At 44.0% G+C, this 14,859-nt stretch overlaps 1 protein-coding gene across 1 annotated transcript; it reads left to right on the top strand.

Moving 5' to 3' along the window:
* Window positions 1–6,755: 6,755 nt before the first annotated feature.
* dpt (dermatopontin) lies at window positions 6,756–13,510 on the top strand. Its single transcript, XM_060066691.1, has 5 exons — window positions 6,756–6,941; window positions 7,442–8,012; window positions 11,701–11,826; window positions 11,917–12,024; window positions 12,853–13,510. The coding sequence occupies exons 2-5, from the start codon at window positions 7,723–7,725 to the stop codon at window positions 12,917–12,919; spliced, it is 591 nt and encodes a 196-aa protein (XP_059922674.1). The 5' UTR covers window positions 6,756–6,941; window positions 7,442–7,722; the 3' UTR covers window positions 12,920–13,510.
* The last annotated feature ends 1,349 nt before the right edge of the window (window positions 13,511–14,859 follow it).

Below are 14,859 nucleotides of genomic sequence, written 5' to 3'. Positions count from 1 at the left end.
TGCCCCCAAAGAGGCGGGGCTTCGTCCGGCCAGTCACAAGTATCTGCGCTATTACGCAAGACATGAGGGGAGAGGGGCGCTCTAGTAGTGTGTACCCGCCCTATCGATCCGACTCACTCGCTACCTTCGATAGTTACCAAATATTAAAACTAGCCTCGGCTGGTTGACACGTTCGTGTTATACCACCTTCTGAAAGTCACTAATGATATAAGTTTCCCACGCCAGTGTTTATGGTTCTGCGTAATGACTCATACAACGTGATTGGCTGGAATCAACAAGTTATTCTTTGAACGTTTGACACCACGTGATGCAGCCTTTGTGTCTATGAAATGCTACACTGTAACACATGTATAATAGCCTGTATCTGCAGGCTATTAATGGGCCTGCTTAGTAGCTGTGTACGTATACACATGAATAGATACACATATATACAAATTTAGCATTGGACAGAATGTACTGGTAAGAATCTCGTATACAGAACACATTCTGGTTTATACAGTCAATGTCAATTAGTTAGTACGTTTAAATGTTAGCATTTATGAATAATATAGCTATACAGACGTCGTGGTATTTTATACACATTTAAACAGACTTCCAAGAGTTCACCATATACTAAATTTAATTCTGAATAACAACGGTACAAGTGTGTTTATTAATGAGCCCAATTGCTGCCCTTCGAGAATAGAACCGTGTCTCAGAATTACAGTATTATCACAGTCTCTCTTTTGAAGGGTATTGTCCATAAGATCAGGATTAGTCCTATCTTGGATCCCTGTTATCAATAATCCTTCAGTAGGCTTGGTCCTGATAGCCACATTCCTCCGGTGGTTCCTAACTGAGTTGTAACAACATGCATCGGGACAATTTCATTTTGAGGTCTTCTTTATTCGGCTTCACTAGTATATTTACCTTCTTAACGTTGTATTTGACATTTCTCTTTTAACCTTTTTGTCTTATATATTCTTGTATTGATCGCTTTGCAAATGCCTTCTAAAATGTGATTCATGCCAATGTGAAGCACTCTTAATTGAATGAAGCTGACTTCATATGTACTTCCCTTGCTTTGCTTCACTAATGGCAACAGCAGAACAACCAAAGCAGAGTCAAACTACCTATATGCATTCACACTTTCTATTCTCTTCCCTATGATTACATTAATTAGCTCTTGAAAGAGGAACAAATCTTGACTGGATTATCTCACGTGAACAAACCCCATCCAATGCCCACTAGCAACGCTGTGACCAGGGGTCTCTTTGGGTCTAGTGGGCTCACACACTTTGACCAGGAGTCTCTTTGGGCTGACCCACCATTAACGGGGGCCTCTCTGGGTCTATGGGCTGACACACGGTGACCAGGTTCTCTCTGGATCTATGCTGGTCTCAGACACTGTGGCCACGGGTCTCTTTGGGCTGACTGTAGCCAAGGGTCTCTCTGGGCTGACACACTGTGGCCAAGGGTCTCTCTGGGCTGACACACTGTGGCCAAGGGTCTCTCTGGGCCTTTGGTTGAACACACTTTGACCAGGGGTCTCTCTGGGCTGACACACCGTGACCAGGTGTCTCTCTGGGCCTTTGGTTGGACACACTGTGACTGTGTCCGCTCTGCTCTCTCTCTCTCTCCCCCTCTCAACTATTCTCTCTTCCTTCCACCTATCTCCTAAATCCTCTCTACTATGAATCTCCTTCCCTCTCTCCCTCCCTCTCTTTCTCTTCCTCTTCGCTCTCTCTCTTTCTCTTTCTCTCTTCTCTCTCTCTCTCTCTCTCTCTCTCTCTCTCTCTCTCTCTCTCTCTCTCTCTCTCTCTCTCTCTCTCTCTCTCTCTCTCTCAGATGCCTGTTGTTGTTTTTACAGTGCCTGGCAGCAGCGGACCCCCTGTCATCTGAAGCCCCCGCTAGTCGGGGGGCGATTCTAAGAAAGACCCACCGACTCCCCGCCTCCTCTGTGCTTTTAAACAACACGTGAGGGTCGTCCGCCCCCCCCCCCCCCCCCCCCCCCCCCCTCCCCTCTGATCTCCAGGCCCTGGAGATCGGGGCAGGGGCAGGTGAGTAAGCAGCGTCCCTACTGAGTAGCTCCCAAAACACGCGCTGTTTTCATAGGATGGACCCGCCCCACATATATATTATCTGCCCTCTATATCACGCACACACTCTTGACTCTCTGGTCTTTTAAGGTAAAATGGTATTTGTGTGTGTGCGTGTCTAGATTAAGCCCCAAAAAGGCATGTCTTAAAAGCGGATGGCTTCCTAAAACAGATCTTTATAGCGACAAAGGGGTTGGAAATAGGGAAGGGAATCTTATAAGCAGTGCTGGTAAGATGAGGTAGTAAAAAAAAACGAAATAACATTAAAACACACGGTGTGGTCTGTCCGGAAACAGAATAATATGTGGTTGTAGCAAGAAGCAGCGACGACACGATGCCGTCAACAATCAAGCGTACCCAATATTGAATATATATTTTTCATTTTTAAAGAGCATTTAAAAAGTCAAATGGTGCGAATATTTCAACGTTGCTTCCCTTTTGAACGGATAAAGCATTTACCTTTAAAACATACATATTTTATGGACAATGTGTTTCTCTATGGACAGGACAGTGAAGAGAGACATGTAGCATAGGATCACAGGTGGGAACCTGCAGCGCTAGATGGTATATGGCCTACATGGTTAGCACACTAAAGGGTTGAGCCACTGAATAGTAGATTAGTAATCCATTAGATTAGCAACCCATTCTAATTTCCTCTAATCGTACTTAATCCAACATAATCTCATTCAATTGATACCCTTATCTCATGTAATCCAACTAAACTGATCTGAAGTTCCAGGTGTCCAGTATGAAACTAATCTGTGTGTCTGTTTGTGTGTGTGTGTGTGTGTGTGTGTGTGTGTGTGTGTGTGTGTGTGTGTGTGTGTGTGTGTGTGTGTGTGTGTGTCTGTGTCTGTGTCTGTGTGTGTGTATTTATGTGTTCTACTACTACTATATCCAGGTTTTTGTGTGTGTGTGTGTGCGTGTGCGTGTGTGTGTGTGTGTGTTCTACTACTACTATATGCAGGTTGTTCTGTTGCCTGTGAGTGTGTGTGTGTATGTGTGTGTATGAATTTATGTGTTTTACTACTACTATATCCAGGTTGTCAGGTTGCCTGTGTGTGTGTGTGTGTGTGTGTGTGTGTGTGTGTATGTGTGTGTGTGTGTGTGTGTGTGTGTGTGTGTGTGTGTGTGTGTGTGTGTGTGTGTGTGTGTTCTACTACTATATCCAGGTTGTCGGGTTGCCTGTGTGGGTTCTTGTTAGTATGTGAGGCCAGTCTGTGGGCCAGTGAGAGAGGGCCCGTGTACTGGTTGGCTAGCGGAGCGTGCTGATGCTGCCTGGAGGCTGAAGGCTGATTGGCTGGCTGCTGCTGACAGAGTTCTGAAGCTAAATCAATTAGCAGCTCTAATACCAACCCCCCGCGTCACTCTATTTTCCGTACGATCATTACTGGCATCAAACACCGGATCAAACATGCAAACGAAATTGTATTGCAATCAAAAGTACATCCTACACTATGGTGTTCAAACCACTGTCTGTGTCCACACAACTGAGTCTGTTCAATACACTCAATGTATTGTTGTGAGAAAGCTTTAAAGGATGTTCTCGGGCCTTTATCTTTTATTTTTATATGCTGCTGTAAATATTTCTTAAAATGAGATGATAGATATTTGTCGGTTATATAATAGGAAAACCCTGGTTTGGTTATTGATTGCGTAACATGGAGAGGTGCAATTCAGTTGGTCTAGCTAGCAGCCAGGGTGAGGCAAGGTCACAGCGGTGGAAATTAGAGCATGAAAATCATGCACAGAAACAATGAATTGTTCTTTCTTTTGAAGAAAGGACATTATCATTTGTTGATCCATTGAATTATGAGACCGAAGTAAAGCTCTAGTGCAACATCAGACATTTTCAAGATTCAGAGATTTTCACATAAACAGTGTATTTGTCATGAGAAACAACCCGCAATACAGGAATATTTAAAAGTATCAAAATCATACATATTTCATGAATCTGAAAACAGATAACTACATAACTACTGAAGGAGAACTTCCATGACCCAACAACATGAGGTCAACATGACCCCTAAGGGCACGTTGTGTGTGTGAATCTGCGTATTCTGTAAGCGAAGTGTTCCACTTCATGAAGCCAAACTTTTGTACAGTCCATCACTTCATCAATGCGTACACAAGTGGGAAGCCCTGGCAAAAATAGAGCCAGATAAACAACTACAATGACCAGAGTATCGTTGTCTGGTGAAATAGTTTGGGCGACGGGTAATGTTACTTACCCTGCAGTGATTCCTGTCACTGTAGCTAAGCATCAGCAACGCACTGCGAAGCATTGCGCTAATGATGCTATGGCCTAGAGCAAAGGGATTGCTTTTCTTGTTTTGTTATGGTGGCATTTGAACTGACCTCTTAATTTTATCAGTGAAGCACGATTAAGCAACCACAGACTCAAGGCTTTATAGACATTGAGGAGACATGTTGTACATAGAGGCAGTCACGTTTCTCGCATAAAGTGGAGATGGAATACAAAGCTCTTCAACAATCTTTTGCCTTCTCTAAATTGCATTCCTTTTTATGTTGATACAATGTTATTATGACATACTTTTTTTGTCCTATTCTGCTAGGACAACGGGATAGGGACAATGCGAGATATGAGATACATTTACTTTAATTTGTTATTTATTTGTTATATATTGTAGAATATTAAATGTGTAAGCAATGTGTACGATTTAGCCCCTCCCAGTTAGTAGGCAGGAGACCTTCAGTCTCAACAGAGTTTTCTGTTGAGACCAGGTTGAGCGCACTCTACCTGGCAATGCAACTGTGTGACGGGAACCAGCGTAGCTCGGCTGACTGGATAGCTGTGTTCCCCAGCAGAGCCTGATGTATAAAAGAAAGCGTTGAACATTGTATAATATAAAGCTCTGCTATTGCTGACCGACTTAGCTACAACCCAAGTCTGCTATAACTCAGCAGACGTTTATCCGTTACCGTTGGAGAGAGATCAGTGGAGTGACGTACAGGAAACAGGGGGGATCCAAGGCACATGCCATGCTGCCAACACAGCCAGGACTATTTTTAAAAGCTCTATTGTTAAGTAAAGTCCGAGGTCCGTTTTGACCTCTGCTCATATCTGGGGGTGTTAACACGGTGTATGTCCCTGGGAAGGGCGCTGGCAGAGTTGAGCTGGGAATTAGAATTTATGAATGACTGAGGCAGTCCTGTGTCCATCTCCAATCCTTTTTCCACACACAAACCCCCTTCTCTCTGTAGCTGTGGTGTGGTATGGTTAGTTATGAGAGATAAAAAGACCTCCTGTTTGTGTCGATTTATAATCTGTCAGATAGGCCTGGGATGATACTATCGAAGAGCTGTCAAAATAGGTAAACATCAGCGCTTTTAAAAGTGTAACACTCCCACACCGTTGTGGAAACTAAGCATCTGTCATCTGTCAAAGTAAAACAATAGATTGGCAAATGGTCGGCTTTTAGTTGTGCAGAAGTGGAAACGTTTTTTTTTGGCTCACATGTTTAATCCCTGAGTTAAACAATGTCGTCAGGTTTTGAATGAGACAACAAACGATTGAGCAAGTTCATCGCTTGTAGAATGTGTTGTGTTTTAAATTAATCTGAGGATCAGTTCTCGTATTCTGTTGGCGCCTGATCTGTTTACCCTGTACGGCTTGTATCAGAATAAAGGATGTTTAACCAAAGCCTGGTTGACAAAGCCAGATGCATGCTGGGAAGGTGTGGCATGTATTGTCCTGATTGAGCCCTTTTTAAACAGCACGTGAATGATTGTATGATTGGCTGAACGTGTGTGTTAAGGGGCTGATGTGTGTATACATCTGAATGGTTGGCTGAGAGAGAGCAAGTCCAGGACCTGTGTGGAGAGATAGAGCAGGTCAAGGACCAGCATGGACCCTGCATGAAAGAGCTGGTCCAGGACGAGAGAGAGAGAGAGAGAGAGAGAGAGAGAGAGAGAGAGAGAGAGAGAGAGAGAGAGAGAGAGAGAGAGAGAGAGAGAGAGAGAGAGAGAGAGAGAGAGAGAGAGAGAGAGAGAGAGAGAGAGAGAGAGAGAGAGAGAGAGAGAGAGAGAGAGAGAGAGAGAGACCAAAGAGGGAAAACTTCCGAGTTGTAATTACTGACGAGCCCTCCTCTCTCTCCCCATGAGGCCCCACCCTCCCTGCCACCTAAATGGGTGTTTCCAGCCCTTGGGTCGGTTGTCAACTTGTCACAGTCAGCAACCCTTGGTTTCCCTCAAGGGGGTGGCAAGACTTGGCAAGACCAATCTCTACTAACTGCCATCGTGGGTCCATCTTGGTTCTAAACGCTAGCTGGTGGGGGAACTGAATGCGTTATTTTGCATTCAGTTCACCCACCCAGCTAACGTTACGATCCAAGATGGAAACTAGGTGAATAAGGCCCATGACACCGGAAATTCATTGATTAATTAAATATTATTAATATTGATTTATTGGAAGGGTGTCCATCAAATACTCTCAGCTATATTATATTGCATTTCACCTGGTTAAGGATGACACACCCCTCACAAGCTTACGCATACACAGACACACACACGCACACTCTCACACATGTCCTGGTCTAATGTACACCAAGTGTGTTTGACATTACAGTCAAAGCGAGTGACGCGCATCAAGGCCTAGATGTGCCGGGCGCCAGCAGCATTGCTCTGAATAGACTTTCTTAAATAGCATGGCATCTATAAATAGCCCTCAGCAGACTATTCCGTTTGGACGCTGTCTCTCACCCTCTCCACCGGTGTGTCTGCCGGGCTGACTTGTGTTGAGTGTTGTCTGAGTGTTTCAATTCCATCAATTCCCTTACTGGATAAAACGCATGCAGAACGCACACGGTGGAGGGTTAGAGAGGTGTATTGTAGTTGAAGGAAGTAAGTTCCAGCTTCTCTTCTCTTCCAATTGTCTGTAGTGTGCTGCATGTATACTGTTGTGTATTGCATGCATACTGGAATGTACCAGAAGTATCGGGGACTTGTTTGGTCGTACGTATTATTTAGCTTATTGCCAAAACGCTATTGGTAGAAGAATTTCATGGTAGATAAAAGTCGATATGATCATTTTTATTGAGAATATCATAAAAGTCTGTACCTCATCTTCACAGTAAATCTGATCCTTTATCGACCCAGCACGCGTTTGTCTGAACTTTATTTCTGTTAAAGCCAAATGTTATTCACCATAAACCTATATTTCTTATCTAGTTAAACAAACAAATTACAGACACTCACTTGTCCCGCACGACGTTCTGACTTCACCACTATAACGTCGCAAAGTTCAAACTCCAGGAAGTAATCTGACTTAGAACAAATATTTGAATTGAATTTCATAGCAGACTCCTTCCCTCACTATAAAACTTCTTGGTGGCCCGTTTAAGGAAGCCCCCTGATCTCCAACGATTCCGTCTCCATGCACGTCCTCTGGTCCACCTTAAAACCCACCACACACTGATCCACTCTGGGATCTGGGTTTGGTGTGCACATCATCACTGATGGGATCATCGGTAAACATCTGGGCTACAAAAGGCTCCGCGCTCTACAGCGGAGCCACAGCTGTGCAGAGGAGCCGACCCGACCGGACGAGACGAGACCCCAGTTCCCCCTTCAAACTCCTCTCCGACCCTAGCCCCCCACCTACGGCCAGAAGCAGTCCTCTACCATGTCTCCCAGCCTCCTCCTCTGGACGCTACCGCTGCTGGTCTCGCTGGTGGCGGCCCAGCATGACCCCCATGACCCCGAAGCCTACGACATGTCCTGGGTCAACCAATACCGCCAGGGATTCAACTTCCAGTGCCCCCACGGTGAGGCACTGGTGGCGGTGCGGAGCTTCTTCAGCGAGGTACAGGGCTCCGACCGCCTGTGGACCTTTGAGTGCCAGCCCACGCCCGAGGGACTTGGGGAGCCCACGGACTGCTGGTGGGACGACCTCAACCGGGCCGGCCTGGAGTGGTGAGTGGGAGCTCCTTCAGCGTGTCAGAATGCACCGCAGTTCCCCTCAATCTGGGATCAAAGCGTTTTATAGTGCACTTCAGAGTAATAGTGTCAATAAGGAAGCTATTACTGTTGATTGTGATAAGGATTGTTATGGTTAAAGTATTTATTATAGTAAAACTTTAAGGGGTTTAATCATGCATTTTGCACTTCAAAAAATCAGTGTTTTATTCTCACTTTGATTTTATAAAAAAATAAATAAAAAATAAATAAACAGTTTTATTGTTAGATGTGCAATGTAACATTGTGTATTGAAATTCTTATGACAGGGCGAGGGCCATGTACGTTTTTAAAAAACACTCATAGGGATGGCAAAAAAAAGAAATCGGAAGTTGAAAAGTTATAAAATAAAGTTAGGATAAAGGTAACTGAATAAGGTTATAAGGTGTTCTCTTGATCAGTATGTGAGGATGGCTATGGTTCAAAGTGTGTCGACTCTTGGCTTACCGCAATTTTCAATACAAACAATCTCACGGACTATCGTTAACTACACCATTCTGCCTGCTCACATGCATTTTGTTTGTTGGGATACATTTTTGTTTGACATTTGCTCAATTTGTTAGCAAGTTGTATATGAGAGACAGAGGAGATTTCAACACATGGAAAAAACATTTGGAGGGGAATTTATGCTTCTTGTTCCAGGGAGCAGATGGGGTCTGGCGGTGGATGGGGGGGGGGAGTTGGACTTTTCATGTTGTACCCTTGTGTAGAATGATTAACTCCTGAAGGGCACTGGGTAGGCTTCTCCACATCACACCTAAGAAGCTCAGTAGTTTCTGGGTTACTGCGGGCTGCGGGCTCTGAAAGGTCAGTATTGCCACCCAACACAGGGCCTGCAGGGAGTGCTCCCCGTGTCGTGTTGCCTTAACAAAAGGCTGCCTGGCCTGCTGGCACCGGCTCCTCTCCCCGGGATGATTATGAAACTACAGCTGGAGCAGAGCACAGCTGTCCGATCCAACATTACTGTCCTTGGTTGTAATGCGAACATCAGGGGTTTGGCAAAACAATGACATCCAACTGCTTGTTTTCCTTCTACAGGAATCCCTTTACGGTCACTGTAATTACACACATGCCTGGGGAAAATAAAGTTTATCTTATCTAAGCTTAGCTATGTCTAAGTGTTGGTTTAAGTGTTTGACCAGTGGCGAAGCTAGACCTTGCCTTAGCCCACCCTATCATTTCGTCCTCAAATCTAATATTCTACCTTTTTTTTTTTTACACAAGCAATGAGAGAATAGATGCTGTACACTAATGAACAGGCACAAATGGGCTAGTGAAATCGAGCGCAACCTTCCTGCATGAATCTCTAACCTCTGATTGGTGGGTGGGCGTCTCCTGTTTGACAAAACCAAAAAGGCAGCATGAGCACACTTAACTTACTTTCTGCTGTTTTGTCTGTCAAAAAAGGCTTTTGACAGAAAATCTGAAAATCCACGATTTACAGCTGTGTTATAACATGACCAGCTAATAATAATAATAATCATTTTAAAACCTTGACATAATCTGTCAGATGACTATTAAATGACAGTTGACCACAAGGCGATTCTATCCATGCCTCCTCTTGAATTGCTTCATGTTTTAGTCGGCAGGGGCTTGTAATGCTGCGTAGCATGATAAGCATGATAAGGTGCAAGGAGCAGAAAAATATTTCAATTCAGGGAGGGTGCGAAAAAATATCTGTCTCCTAGGGTGGGAATGACAGAAAATAATTGAGAGCCACTGGTCTAGAACATGTTGTACTTGTTGATTTTCTCACGTTGTTATGGCAATGAAAACGCCCACAGCTGATAAAATAATGCCAGCGGTTTTGTTTTAATCGAAAATTAGCATCCTTTTTTTTTTTGCATCAGAACAAGATTTTTTTGCATCAGAAGTTTTATAAAAATGCATGGGTCCCTGAAAGTGAGAGAACTTAGTTTATTGCTCCCGAAATAGTGGTATGTTTCTCATATTATTAATTTCGTACATGTTGTACCAATGTGTTTCAGTAACTGTGTAAATAAAAACAAAAGGGGGAAATATGGTCATTTTTGAGTGAAACTTACACAAAGGAAGTTTAGTATACTTCAAATTTGTTATTACAGTTCACATCCATTGATTATTTCTTCATCCAATTATAATTTTTTCCTTTCATCACTTTAGTGATTCAGAACTGCATTATTTAGCTGACACTGCCAGCTTTTGGCTTAGACATACTACAGCATGGTAACTAATAAAATAAAGGTTGTGGAATAAAAAAATCTTGGACAGGACTTTATATACTACATATACACCTGTGGCTTCCTCGGGTTGAGCCCCCCCAAAAGTCAGAACCTAGAATCGCCCCTGTGTTTGACCAAGTCAACACTTAACCAAATATCTCTTTCTTTGGTAAAGATGATAATCAAGGTGAGGCCCTGGGCCAACAACAAGGCCAAAGGCCAACAAAAAAAACAAGGATTGCAACAACTATACTATTTGTGCTTTTACATTGTAAAGTACAATAGGCGTCAACGCTAACTGGTCACAATTTTATCCAAGTATTGAATATGTATAGCAGTATATATATATATACATGTGTGTTTACAGTGTGATGGGGTGTTATTTCAGCTACCCCGGCCTATACCAGTGAGTGCTTCATGTGTGATAGAGAGAGCCTCTGAGTCCCCCTCCCAGTGTTGCGTTCCCGCCCATCAGCGCGGCACAGCGCATTAGTTCTGCTTGAGTCCCCTGCTCAGCATCCGGCCCAGCAGCAGCCCAGTGAATCAGGCCCCGGCTCTCAGCCTCACAGCCTCTCATTAACAAAGCTGTCCGTTTAAATGGCGCTCTGTGAATGAGACATGACTGCAGTGGGAAAGGGAACGGGCTATCCCCATTGGCTGGAGCGGCATGGCCCACGGCCGTGTTGCCATGACAAACGTCTGCCTATCCCGGGGTGCCGTGGCTTCGGTGGAGCTAGTCCACGTTCTTGTTGTGCTGACAACGGGCCGTACGGGCCGCCAACACGCAGCTGTTTACACCACGCGTTCCTCGTTCTAACCTTAAGAAGCCTAAAGCGACCGCACGGGCGTGATGAGGAAGCGTGGGTTGTGGGTCACTTTATGTTCACACTTTGACATATTTGTAGTATATTCTTAAGCTCTGACTACATTAACATATAGCTTAGTTATTGTGATTTAGTCATTGAGTCAGAGCAGAGTCAAGGCAGAATGGACAATGGACAATTTTTCAACCAATCGTAGCGCTGTTCTGGGTCTTATCTATGAGGACGGTAGGTTTGTCCTCACCCTCACCTGCAGGCATCCTACAGCAAGATTCGCTTACTCCTACCTGCTCCTTCATGACATGTAACTGAAAGAACAGAGTTGCTAAGTTGCAAAGTGAACAATGAAGCCCACATATGCGTGAGTCCTGCTATTCTCCTGCTATTCTCCTGATGGGCCGTAAGTGTGAACAACATATCCTGACATTAGTGTGCTGAAATTCTCTTCAAAAAAGACTACCCCTGAGTTAGTATTTTCTCAGTTGGAGATGTAAATTACCTGATATGTGAATGTGGAGTAGAAAGGCCGTATTTCTGTCATTTATGTAATCAAAAGTAGGATGAGACTATAGTCGTAGCACATATGTAATCATGCTAATGCTAAAGATGCCCCTCCCCTTGCAGGACTTCAACGTGTACCCAGAACGGGATCGCAGCGGGGATCCAGAGCAAGTACTTTGAGGCGGTGTTGGACCGGGAGTGGCAGTTCTATTGCTGCCGCTACAAGCGCCGCTGTCCCTACTCCTGCATGTACGCAAAGCTAGCCTGCTCACATGCTAACGTTTTAACCTTGAATTCCAATCTGCCGCGCTCACTAACCCCCGCTTGTCCGGTCAACAGGAAGACCAACGATGTACCAGCTCGGTACCGGGAAGAGGGCGAGATGATCGTGCCAGCCTACGGGTATTTCATCCGCGGGGCTCAGACAACCTTCAGTGGAGTGCTCAGGTGGGCTTAGGCTGGTTTCTCCTGTCAACCAGTTTCCTGTTTGGGTTGGTTTAAACTGGTTTCTCTTCTAAACCAGTTTCTCGGTTAGGTTTGCAAATCTTAAAAGAAAACACCTGTCTGGGTGATCACACCGTCATCCAACTGTCTGTCTCACCTTCACTAAAACTTCTGTTGCCAATATAGTATGTCACTCTGTTGTACCAATTCTGCCTAAGAACATTTTGCTTGAACAAGCAAAACATGTAAACAATAGTAAAATAGCTCTTTGGTCAAACAAGCGATTTGCAAAGTCCTATGAAGACCCACTGTTACGTTCTCTACAAACTCCCTACTAAGTGACACACATTGATTCCAAAATAATTAAGCTCTTGGGCTCTTGGATATTGCTATTATTTACACTCATGGCAGGCACACTAATGCTGAATGCTCTTCAGGAGAATCGGCACACCAAAGTCCTTTTGACAAATGATATGGATAACGGATGTTCAAGTGAAGCCAGGAGAGACGGCTATGATGGTTTGATCATCAGACCGATATTGTCCTTTAAATAGGTTTATCAATATTATTTACTGGCTTCTGTCTAAAACAAGTTACTCAGGTGGGTTCAAACTTATTTTTTTTCTTGAAGATGATTAGACATACCAGGCAATTACATAGAGAAGGAATAGGCTAGAAAAGAACTACAGTAGTGCACAGTACTATATAAACACAGATGAACTATTTCCCTCCTTCTCTTGGAGGTTGATACAGTACATCTTATGTCATACAGTGCAAATCATTATTGGAATTTATAATAACAGGTGTTATCGTTTCTCTCTGTTTCACCAGGGATCGGCAGTGGAAATACATCCTGTGCAGAATGACCGACCAAGACTGTGCTTTTGAGAATATATAGATGATGGACATCTCACTGTTATTTGTTACATGAACAAGCATAACTATTATACAAACACATATTCTTTCTCATTGAGCGCTTTAAGGAAAAGCATGATGAAATCCTTATCATTGAGGGCTTCTCTATGCTTTTGTTTCACTCTTCATCCGGCAACGAAATCCTCCAACAACATTTGAATGAGCCCTTATCCTGACTCTTTGTTGAGATCTGATAGGCCGACAAGCAGGGAGTAGGTTGCTATGTTATTTTTCAAACATAAACACTTCATCCTACTCCTTATGTCTTTAATGTTTTTCTTTTTTATTATGCATCATATATCCTGACAAGTAAAGTTGATTACGTGAGCTTCATACTACAGTAACTGTCTAATATTAACTTTGTATGACCACAATTCGTTATTAACACTGGATCTATGGATGAAGATCAAATTATTGAAACGGATATTCAGTTAATCTATATTACTTTTATACACATCACTACACACATTTTGTCAAAAAGAGAATTTTTGGGTTTGTGCCGTATGGCTTGCTGGTTGTTGTTAAACATCAATGCTAACTGAGCAAAATAAATAAATAAATGTAGTTCCAGTAAGCACTGTTTTTTCACCTGAGGTGGCGCTGTTGAAGAGGTTGGACTTTAACACAAGGTCACCCTGTAAATGAGACCTTTTTTTTTACCTACACTTCACATGTAAATTAGTTACATTTAAACTAGTTTAATAGTGTGTGCAAGTGGCTATTGTACATCACAGTCAAAGCCGGCTGAAAGCTAGCGAAACTCAAGTCAAGCGTTTCTGACCTTCTATTCTAGTGTTAACGACCGGGGACCATGTCTGAGCCAGTGGCCATCTTAAAGGGGGCTGGGGACCGAGCCAGCGTCTTTGAGCACTGGTTGTTTGTTTACGGCAGTAGTCGCTGTCTCGGGGCAGAGAGCCAAGCACTCGGCGTTGGGCCACTAATGGCCCCGGCGCAGCAGCCGAGGGCGGCCGTCCGTCAGACGACTGGCCTGCTGGAACCCTCGGTCACACTGCGCTCTAATTGGATGTAATTACAGCCCAGTGGGCGGAGCCACAAACCTGTTGAATGCTCCCCACTACAATCACTTTGTATTGTCCATAACGAGCTAGCTAGCCGGGTGTGTAATTATGGGTGAGGAAGGACGTTTTTTCTGGGTTCAGCCAGGAATTAAAGGATTTTAGCTTTGGATAATGAAATTCCGAATTGTAGTATACATAAAAACACAATTTAAAATCATTGCATGCGTGTCAAAAGTCGTTTTTATTTTAAATACTATGCGTGTGTGTGTGTGTGTGTGTGTGTGCGTGTGTGTCTGTGAGTAAGCTTGTCTGTTTGTGTGTGTGTGTGTGTGTGTGTGTGTGTGTGTGTGTGTGTGTTTCTGTGAGTAAGCTTGTGTGTGTGTGTGTGTGTGTGTGTGTGTGTGTGTGTGTGTGTGTGTGTGTGTGTGAGTGTGAGTGTGTGTCTCCCGCCCCACTGAGGACCCCTGACCTGGGGCCTCTGGAGGACTCTCCCCCCTGGTCCCCGGGTCCCGGGACCTCACAGCAGCCTGTTTATTTTCAGGAGTCTCTGCTGCTCTACTCTCACTGGGGATCAGACAGCTGGCCAGCCCTGCGACCCACACACGCACACGCACACACACACACACACACACACACGGTAGCCTACTGTCTGCTTAAGAGATGGTATGTTTGTTTGTTTGTTTGAGATTGCATTTATATTTTCTTATTTTGTATATTTGTAAGTATGTGCTTTGGTATGTTTGTTTGTGCGTGTATGATTGTATGTTTGTGGTTTGTATTTTTCTCAAAGTGTGTCTTTGGATATGCCGCTCTGTCATATCCAAAGATATGTGGGTGGGTGCATATGTATGGTGTGTGCATGGTATGTGCATGTGTGTGGGAGCATGTGTTGAACAGCCGTTCC

The sequence above is a fragment of the Gadus macrocephalus genome, chromosome 12 (genome assembly GCF_031168955.1).
Source record: "Gadus macrocephalus chromosome 12, ASM3116895v1".
NCBI classification, from domain to species: domain Eukaryota; kingdom Metazoa; phylum Chordata; class Actinopteri; order Gadiformes; family Gadidae; genus Gadus; species Gadus macrocephalus.
The sequence above is the reverse complement of the archived record's forward strand: the minus strand, read 5'-3'. Positions and strand labels throughout refer to the sequence as shown.